The sequence below is a fragment of the Orycteropus afer genome, unplaced genomic scaffold, assembly GCF_000298275.1.
Source record: "Orycteropus afer afer isolate SDZICR_OR568_19922 unplaced genomic scaffold, OryAfe1.0 scaffold00028, whole genome shotgun sequence".
NCBI lineage: Eukaryota > Metazoa > Chordata > Mammalia > Tubulidentata > Orycteropodidae > Orycteropus > Orycteropus afer.
The window spans coordinates 5,156,085-5,166,767 of NW_006921615.1; the positions used below are offsets into that span (position 1 = coordinate 5,156,085).

At 48.7% G+C, this 10,683-nt stretch overlaps 1 protein-coding gene across 1 annotated transcript in view; it reads right to left on the minus strand.

The window, feature by feature from the left end:
* Positions 1 to 296: 296 nt before the first annotated feature.
* Positions 297 to 10,683, minus strand: part of EMILIN2 (elastin microfibril interfacer 2) — a 124,274-nt gene continuing 113,887 nt past the window's right edge. Inside the window, exons 6-9 of the mRNA XM_007935469.1 lie at positions 8,420 to 8,760; positions 6,768 to 6,800; positions 5,383 to 5,511; positions 297 to 634 (exon numbers count right to left, since the gene is read on the minus strand). Coding sequence (XP_007933660.1) covers positions 297 to 634; positions 5,383 to 5,511; positions 6,768 to 6,800; positions 8,420 to 8,760 — 841 coding nt within the window. The remainder of the gene's footprint in view (positions 635 to 5,382; positions 5,512 to 6,767; positions 6,801 to 8,419; positions 8,761 to 10,683) is intronic.

The following is a 10,683-nucleotide window of genomic DNA, read 5'->3' on the forward strand; positions in this document are numbered from 1 at the left end:
GACTGCTCAGCTGCAGCTGGGAAGGTTCGAGGAGGGACGGATCCACTGAAAGACACGGGTGTTCCCAAGGCATCCGGTGGTTCAGTTGTAGTCACATGTTACCTTCTTGCTGCCCACCTCAAAACTTACAGGTGTGGTGGCCTGAACCACAGGTAAGTTTTTTTTTTTATCTTGGGGAAGAGGTGGGATGTATGTGGAAAACTCTAGATCAGTGCTCCAATTACATACATAAACTGAACATATTAAAGCTTCGAGTTTTTACAACTGTTTGTACCCTTCCCTTTGCCCCAGGCCATCTAGAGATGGGAAAGGAAAGGGTATAAGAACACCCCACTGAACGTAGAATACATTTCATCAAAGTCTGTCTGAGCCAGTCTGCCCCCAGTCACCACGATGTTCACACCATCCCCCGCTTTCAAGTGCACGATGAGATGGAAGGCCCCTGGCCCCCCACATGTGTGGAGCGCCCCTTGGGGCCGGTGGTATTCCAGAAACTCCCTCTTGTACCCTGCTGTGTGTAGCTGGGCCACACTGGCATTGGACACTGACAGGACAGCTTCCACATAGGCATCTCTCTCAGGAGTGAGGGTGGCAGTGATCAGGTAGCGTCCGTCATAAGGAGCCGTGAAGATCCCTAGGAGGAAGGCAGACACTGGTGCTTATACACAAACACATCATCTCGGCTTGCCTAGGATTGTGTGATAATAGCACTCAAAGTCCTCAGCAAACTGGGACAATTGGTCAGCCTGCCTCAGAAGTGAGGCTGAGCTGGGGCAGGAGACTGGCTCTTGGAGGACGCAGCCCCTACTTCTACTGCATCTGCCCACACCCACCCAGGGGCTCTGACCCAAGTGTGCTGGCCCTGCTCTCTGCTGACCAGTTATTCATCGTGAGACACACTGACTTCTGCTTATAACATTCAAAGAGAATAAGTAATTGCACAGCCCCAGGAGCCAGTATAAGTACCGTAACCCTCACCTGCACATTCCCAACAGCAGCTCCGGGGACAGCTTGCCCCTTACTGCTCTGCAACACATATTGAAGAAAATACATCTAGCATCGTCAGGAAGAGAACTTGGCTTTCATATGTTTCTTCTCAGCCCTTTTTCTGGGCTCCATGGGTATTTGCCACATGAAGACCCAGGCTGTGGCCCTATTCTCGGCCTCCCACCTACACCTTCAGTTCAATGGGAAAGAGACGGCAGAGCTTAGGCTGCTCATACTTCTTGCTCACAGAGCATCCCAAGGCCAACCTGTCACCAGCCTCAGCAGCTACTGTGCAATCCCTTTGGATGCAGGAACTGCTGTCCCAGGAAGCAGGATTGATAAAGACAATGCTCCATACCAACCCAGAAGAGGCAGACATGGAGCCAAGCAAGCCCAGGAGGCCACAGCCAGCCCTCTACATGTAGAAGAGCCAGGCTCCTCGCATTTGGTCAGTATACAGATGGCATCCATTCACAGCCATAGATGCTGATACTCACTTAGCCAGTGACCCACATGTTCTGGGACTATGAAGGCAGGAGGTAGGTAGTGGTGAGGAGGTAGAAGATGGCATGAGGAAGGGGTGATGAGACTATTCACAAAGCGCACACCCCAAAGGAAGCCCTCAGCTAGAAGAGTCTGAGCCCATACCAGATATTGCAGAAGCAGCCACCTCTCACAGCTAAGGGGCTAAGAGGGGACACTAAACATTGACTACAGATGAGAAACCTGGAGCTGAGATAACATGGAGGGCCCAGGAGCTAAAAAGGGGCCCAAAGGGCCTGGGTCTTAATTCTGCCCTATAAAAATCAATTAAAAAAAAAAAAAAAAAACCACCCAGCCCTCTTCTTAGCTTCAATGGCAAATAATTGAAAGCTTCTGGCATCCTCCTGGAAGCTCTGGTGGCACAGTGCCTAAGATATTTGAGTGCTGACCAGAAGGCTGACGGCTGAAACCCACCAGCCACTCCTCGGAAGGCTGGGCAATCTACTGCCATAGTGATACTGCTTCAGAAATCCAAGGAGGGGTAGTTGTGAGCTGGAAACAACTCAATGGCAGTGAGTTTTTGGTTTGGTGCCTATCTGGAGGTGCCTGGAGCCCGAGGACAGGACCAGCCCCAGCACTCTGAGTGCATGACTTTAATCTCTCAGAGGGCCTGCAGGTGGTGAAGCCTCCCACGAATTCAACCATAACTTCCTTTACTGAGTACCTGCTTCCACGTGAGGGTATTGTTGGGGTAGGGGGAGCATCAGGGGAATGTGAAGAAATGGGGTCACCATCCCTGCCTTCAAAGATCACCTGGTCAAGCTGTCCCCACAGCCAAGGCAGGATGCGCCACACCAGGGTTGGCCTAGATGCCAGGCCCTGGCACTTTTGAAGCAGTGGTAGAACCCTGTAGCCCTGACGTGGCCTGAGGCTATGGGAGGGAGCCAACCCAGGGCTTCTGGAGCTGGTTAAAAATGCAGATTCAAGAGTTACCCTCCAGTCACCCTGCAGTCCAGGAGATTCATTTTCCCAAATTCCACAAATGATTTTGTTGTTGTTGTTGTTGTTATGTGCCATCGAGTCGGCCCGACTCATAGCGACCCCTCCTTGGGTTTCCAAGGCAGTATCACTACACAAGTAGATTGCCCAATCTTCCTTCTGAGGCGTGGCTGGTGGGTTTGAACCACCAGCCTTCTGGTTAGCAGTCAAGTGCCTTAGGCACTATGCTACCAGAGCTCACACAAATCATTTTAATGCTTGTTAAAAATTAAGAACCACTGCCTTCAGAATAGCCAGATAGGTGAGAAGAGGGCACTGCCCAGGCAGGACACACATGAAGGTGATGGCTAGAAGCTCTGCAGTGAAGGAAGTGACATTCGCCTGCAATTATATGCACTCAGCCCCTTCCCGGGGGCCTGGGTGGGTAAGAGTACCAACTGGAGCCCGAGGACAGGACCAGCCCCAACACTCTGAGCGCATGACTTTAATCTCTCAGAGGGCCTGCAGGTAGTGAAGCCTGCAGATGCCAGGCCCTGGCAGTTTCGAAGAAACTGAGCAGAAAAGAACTGGCAATGTGCTCCCATGAAGATTTCAACCTTGGAAACCATGTGAAGCAGCTCTACCATGTCAATAGGGTTGCTATGGGTCAGAATCAATTCAACTGCACACACCACCAATGGTCTCAGAAGACCTCAAAACCCACTGCCATCGAGTTGATTCTGACTCATAGCAACCCCCACTGAGTTTCCAAGGCTGTAAATCTTTACAGAAGTAGATTGCCTCATCTTCTTTGTTTGGAGCAGCTGGTGGGTTTGAACCACTAACTTTCTGGTTAGCAACCTAATGCCTTACCCACTATACCACCAAACCAAAAAAAAAAAAAAAAAAATCACTGCCATTGAGTCAATTCTGATGCATAGCGACCCTCATTGGGTTTCCAAGACAATAAATCTTTACAGAAGTAGATTGCCTCATTTCCTTCCTTGGAGCTGGTGGGTCTGAACCGCCACCCTTCTGGTTAGCAGTAAAGTGCCTTAGGCACTATGCCACCAGAGCACCTTAAAGCAAGAAAAAGGCCAACAAATTCATTCAGATCAAACTGAAGGAAAACAAAAGAGAGGACTCTTTCACAGTCCTTTTAATTCAGCATTCCTGGGAAAGGCTCCCAAGGCCCTACCTCCCTTAGCTGACTCAGCTCTGCTATTTTTGTTCTTCTAAAAATCTGCCCAAGATAGCGAGTAGTAGGACCAGTGGCCTTGGGACCACGGTCGCAGGGGACATCAAGCTCGATTGGCATAATACATACACTACACAAGAACATTGTTCCACATCCTACTTCAGTGAGTAGCAACTGGGAGCTTATAAGCTTGCAAGCAGCCATCTAGATGTAACAGTGGGTCTTTCCTCATCCAGAGGAAAAAAAAAATGAAGAAAACCAAAGATGCATGGTAACAATTAGTCCAAGTGACTGGTACACCATGAGATCCACAGCCTATATGACTATGAGACCAGAAGAACTAGATGGTGCCCATCTACCACTGTCAACCACTCGGAGGGGATCTACATAGGAGATTCTAGATAGAGTGGGAGAACAATGTGGAACAACACTCAAAATTTAAAAAAAAAAGGACCAGGTTTGCTAGTCTCATAGAGCCTGGTAGAACCCCTGAGACTATGGCCCCTAGCTGCCATTCAGGTCTGGAATTGAATCCATTCCTGTGGCTTCCAGCCAAACAAAAGACAGGCATATGAGCTGAACATTTACATTAGGTAGATACACTCCTTGTAGAGTTCAATCATGGGAGAATAGAAGGGCTGTGTATGCACAGAGAGACAGCGCAGGCAGCAGCAGTGCATGGATGGACGGATGCGGGGAAGAGGTAACTATGAAGAGGAAGTGGAAGAGAGCTGTTACATCATGGGAAGTTGCAGTCAATGTCATGAGACAAAGTGTATGTGAACTGCTGTATGGAAAGTGAATCTGCTCTGTAAACTTTCACCCAAATCACAATAAAAAAAAAAAAATTCCACCCAAGACACATTGCCCCCTGTGGCTGATGAGGGCTTCATGTCCCCTTCAATCTGCAGCCCCCAGGTCAGACCCCTTGTAATTCCTGCCAGCCCTGGGAAGTGGAGCATAACCTTCAGCCCTTCCTTCCAAACAGGAGACAGGGTTACTTCCTCACATCCTGAGGATGAAAGCCTAGGATCCCAGGAAGGAGCAGGCGAGAAGAGACCTACGCAGTCAGGGCTTTGGGGGTCAACCTCATCCAAAACTGTCCCCCTGGGCTGCCCAGAAACAGCCCCAGGACAGGGTGCTGGAGGCTGACTCTGAAGCACACAGTTTTAGGTGATTCTTTCCCAGAGCAGATGCCCCCCACACAAGGTTTGGCCCAGTCACAAGCACATGAGATTTGGAAGACACAGCCCCCTTGCTTGTCCTGCTCCAGGGTGTCAGGATGACCGCTAGGTAAGAGGAAGAAAGATGCTCAGTGGGTGGTAGAGGAGGGTGGCTGGGCGGGGGTGGAAGCTTGATAGGCTAAGCCTTTGTAACAAACAACACTATAAAAGAACACCAATTCCAGTGATGACAGCCAAGGACTAGGATGTTGACCTCATAACTAGAAATTGTCCCTGCACACTCACTCACACACCCCCACCCACTCTATAGCCCACAAGGCTGGAAAACATTTGTTCATTAAAACCTAAAAACTGGGATGCGTAGGATGTGCCAACTCTGCTCCCTCGAGCCTCTAGCACCCATGACTATTCAGTGGGACATCTTCTCCAGAGCAGGTTCCCCCCACCCCACCCCATGGGACCAGGGAATTGAGAACAGGAGGACCCCACATGGCATTTAGGTCAAAAGCTTTGGAAAAGGACCAAAAGCCTTACAGCCCTTCAAAAGCTCACCAGTACTGGGATTATAGACATCTCCATCGTTCACCAGCACTTTGTTAAAGAGGACAACGCCTCCATCACTGGGGAAAGGTTTCTGTGTAAGCCCAGCAGAAAACGACACCAGAGAAGGCACTGGAACCCCTGGAGCAAAGAGAGATGGAAGACTGTTCAAGCTTTTCAACAGGAGATATTTTCCAGTTCCTGGATGGCTATGTTCTGAGTGGGCCTGGAAAACTGAAGCCTTTGAGGGCACGCAGTGGCAGCCCCACCACTTTATTTCACCTTAGAGTGGCAGAACACCACTGGATATGAAAAACTCGTCACACCCACGTGCAGATGGCCCACCTTTTCTGAGATCAGCAGTCAGGGCACCTGAGAATTGTGGGAAATTGAAGGGGTACCTGCCAGAAGTATATCTGTGTGAGACTATGTATACAGGTGAGTGTGTCTGTGTATGAAAGTGACTGTGTGAGACAGAATGTGTGTATGTGAAAAATTGTGCTGTGTATGAACTGTCGATAAGAGACATTGTGTGTATGTATAATTATGTGTGTGAGAGACAGACTGTAAAATAGACTGTGTGTGAGTTTGACAGTGTATGTGAGAAACTGTGTCTTTGTGTGAGAGACATTCTGTGTGTGAAAGATTGTGTATCTGTGTGTGTGTGAGGAGATATGTGTATGACTGTGTGTGAGAATCTGTGTGTATGTAAGAGAGACCATGTGTGAGAGAAACTGAGAGAAATTCTGTTTGTGAAAGACTGTAAATGAGTGTGCATATGTGAGGAAAGATTGTGTGTCAGACTGTGAGACTGCGTGAGAGAGAAAACATACAAAGACTGAGAAAGTCTGTGTATGAAAGACTGTGTGTATGTGTGTGTCTCAGAGAGGGGACTGTGTGTGAGACTCTGTATGGGTGAAAAATTATAAGTGAAATTGATTATGTGTGAGGCTGTGTGTATGTGTGTGAGGTGGGATCCTCTGTGCCTGGGGGCTCTGTGTGAGTGTGTGTATGTGTGTTAAGGGGATTGAGTAGATAATGGAAATTATTTAGGGAGCAGCTTACTTACTGATAAGCCAATAAAACCTGGACCCCAGGAAACTTGTCTGGTCAAAGCTGGCAATGAGTTAGGATGATGAGAGAATAGTCTTTATCTTGAGCATGATTCTGACTCCATCTAGAGAGCACAACTTGAGGTGTTTGATCCATTGCTATCAGCAGATGCTTCTCCCACTGCTGGGGGACAGGGAAAGGCTTGGCCCAGCCTCTCCCCACCCCACATCCCACCCCTGTTGCTAAAAGCCCAGATGCAGGAGATGGGAAATACATGTGAGAGGCAGAGGCCAATAAGGACAACCAGCCTCCTGGCCCTGGCCTCTGGCAGGCAGCCGACATACCTGAGGAGGCTACAGCAGGTGACTTGGGGTATCCTGAAAAACAAAATGGGAATGGAATGTCAAAATCCTAAATAACAGGTCATTTTTCGGAGTCCCCTTTCCCACCTGTTCCTTTGTGCTCAAATTTAGTCTTCATTACCAGAGAAGCAAACATAGTTACAGGAAGGGCACCCACTTTGAGCTGCTGTCCTACAAACACACACATTTGCACACACCTGGTCCTGCTTCTCTGGCCTGCATACCCTTAGAGCAGATGACATTGAATGCAAGCTGGGTGAGGAGGACTATGAGGACAAAGACGATGGAGTACGGGGGCTGTGGGGCCTAGGCCAGGGAAGAGAACTCCAGAGACACACACAGGCCAATGAGCCTCTGGAAGCATTGTCTGCCCACAAGCTTTACCTCCCAAAGTTGGCTTAGCATGCTGTTTGTTACATGAATGAATAAACACATGAACAAGTAGCTCCACAGAATAGAGGCAGTCAGGGTACATGGAATGAAGAGAAGGCATGCTGTTGTCTTAGGAAATGTAGCATATCTACCCAAGGGCATGCTGTGCTCACTGTGGCTCAGGGTGGCAAAGGAGGAGCAGAGGAAAGGGAAGATGGTGAAAGAAAGTTTATCTTCTGTCATCTCACCACTGACCCTGCCCACCCAGTGGGCACAGTGCCTCCGGGGCATGGGTGCACTAGACCATCACTGGTGGCCAACCCCAGCCCTGCCAGAGATTGGTTTGACTTAGAGGGACTGGTGTATACTCGTCTATGGCAATGAACATGATCTGCCCAAGCTTAAGCCACCTGGACACATGTCATAGTCCCAAGGTTCAATTTCCTCATCTGTGAAGTAGAACGAACACTGACTTCACAGTATTCTTGGTAAGATTACATGGAATAAAACAACTGGTTCAGTACATGGCACATGGTGGGAACTGCATAAACGCTGGCTCTCTTTTCCTTCTTACTGCCTTTACTCAGACACCACTACCACCATCACCCCCACCACCACTAACAACACATTAGTATGATGTTGACATTCACAACTTGCACTGAATACTTCCTGGCCAAGCACTAAACTAAGCTTTTCTTGCTTCATTCTCACAGTAACTCCTTGAGGTATTATTATTATTATCCTAATTTTGCAGTGAAGAAACTGAGCCTTGGGGAGGTTAGAAAGCTACCCCAGGTCACAAAGCTTGTGAATGATCCACTGGGATTTGAACCAGCAATCTCCTGCCCAAATGTTCCATTGAATTGCCTGCCTTTGCTACTAAACAAGTTCCACATACACATGTGGTTTCCCAAGGGTCCCTTCTTGCTGGGAAGACAAATGAGCTGCCCACGCAGGGTACTCCACCCCGTGGTTCATTATATTTCTCAGGGTGATTTATTGCACTGACCCTGGAGTGCCCAGTCTCTGGGCATTTGAGAACCAGGTATTGGTCCCTCAGGATCTCGGCGTCCGGAAAGCTAAGTTCTGAAACTCGTTCACCTGATGGCTGGACCCTGGACCCATGAAGACCCCCTGCTGTAGACACCCTAAGGCTGAGGTGGAAGCACTCTGTGCTTTCCTCATCTGTGTGTGCCAGAACACCAGGCCTCTTGGGGGGCCCTAAGCTCAGATGAGCCCCACTGTGGGTGTGCTTGACTTACCTGGTGCACCTGCGTAGCCTTCAGAGCTGGGCACCGGTGACTGACCCGTTTGGCCATCCACCCCCTGGGGCAGGCCCCTGCCAGACACGCCCATTCTTCCCGGAGGCCCAGCCTCTCCTGTCTCCATAATTACCCCGGTGGACCCAGGCAACAAAGGCAGGCCTGTCCGTCCAGGCCACACTCGAGGGGGAAGCTTCTCTTCAGGGGGGCGTGGTGACAGGGGCCTCTTCGGCATCACAAGGTGCTGTCCGGGGTCCTCCGAAGGAAGAGGGCCGCTGGGCCTCGGCAACGGAGCAGGGGTCAGCTTCGGGCGTGTGGGCTCAGTGGGGGCTTCAGGCAGCCTGCTGGGCACCTGCGGGCCCTTCCCTCGGGGTGGCGGCTGGGGAGTTTCAGAGGGCTCCTCCGCTGGGCATTGGGGAAGTAAAAAGAAATACACAGGGTTAAAAACTCAAAACCCACTGCTCAGTCACAGGTCTCTTCCATTTGATCTTGATGAGAACTGTGTCCCTGTGCTCACGTGACGAACTCTGCCGCATTGACTGATTTGGTCTGCATCGCCCCCTCTAGGAACACTCAGAGCAGCCCCAACAGGGATGGTGGCCTCCGACCACCGGGAGCTGCTGAGACGCCAAGGGGGCGGCCTATGCAGGGAGAGATTGAGTTTTGCTTTCTGCATAGATGCTGCCCTCTCCAAAACAGCATCAGTCTTAGTGTCAGCACCCAAAATTTCCTGATGTCACTGCACAATGATAGCACAGATCTATCACAAATTACCTAAAGGAACCTAATGCCACCACCTTTCACACAATTTCTAAAACAAGCTAGTCTCAATGACAAGCCAGTGTCAGTCTGACAAACTGACTGCTGAGGGGACTGCTGGGTAGACACAAGTCACAGGAGCTCTGGCTTTAGCTGCAGGCCCAGGGGCAGCAGTGCCCCATTCCTTTTGCCACGCCGGCCCCAAACCACCAACTGAAGGGTTTTCCAAGGGAGAAACCTTCTGATTCACATTTCCCTGCTTTCTTGGAATGGCAGCCACAGCCAGGAAGCTGCCACCCTTTCCTCCTTTGCACATGTTCCTGGAACTAGCCTTCCAGGAAGCCCTTCCTGGGCAGCCACGAGACAACTGAAAATAGCCTGGACTGTTGCAGATATGACTGCAAGGGAAACACCACCCACCTCCTCACTCAGCTGTGGTGGCTGCAAGGCTCCATGGTTCAAAGCTACTAATGTAAGACCCAGCAAAATCAGTGATTGCATTTTCATCAACTATCTAGTTATTAAAAAAAAAAAAAAAAAACTCAGTTAAGGTTAAAAGGAAAGAATGAAATTCACTTAAGGAAAATATGACAGATGAAATATATACTATACCTCCATCACAAACCAGGTTATTAGCCCAGCCTCAAAGAGACAGCATGTTTCTCCAACAGCTTTCTTTGTTTTTTTTTTTTCCTTTAAATTTTGTTTTGTTATTGTTGAGAATATTCAAAGCAAAACATACACCACTTTGACCGTTTCTACATATACCATTTGTTGACACTGATTACATTTCTTGAGTTGTGCAACCATTTGCACCCTCCTTTTCTGAGTTATTCTTCCCGCATTGACATACACTCACTGCTCCCTAAAGTTCCTATCTAATCTTGCAAGCTGCTATTCTCAATTTGATCCCATATAGATAAGTAGTTTTTTTTTCTTGCTTCTACTATTATTTATTTGATTTTTTATCGTGATATAAGTGAAGGTTTAGAGAGCAAATCAGTTTTCCATCCAACAATTCACATACATTTTGTTTTATGCCATTGATTTCAATCCCACAATGTAACATCACTCATCCCACGTCCTCCCTGTGTATCCCCTTTTCTTTCCCATTCCTTACTGCTTTCTGAATTTTATTGTTGGGCAAATGTTGCTCTTTTGATCTCAAATAGTTGATTATCCTAAGGACTGCATACCTCCCTGGTGTTATTGTTTACTTAGAGACCTATTGTTTGGGGAAAGGTAGCCATGGGACCGAGTTCAGTTCTAGGCTTGAAGGGTGGCTAAGGACCAGAGTCTCAGGGATTCCACTATTCTCTATCTGACCAATGAGCCTGGTCTTTTTTTTTATTTTGCGTTTTGGTCCTCATTATTCTCCCACTTTGTCCGGGATTTTCTATTGTAGTCCAATCCAGAGTGGTCACTAATGGTAGCCAGAAACCATCTAGTTCTGGTCTCAGGATCGTGGAAGCTAGATAATTCTTAAAAGAGCATAATCCTCAAGG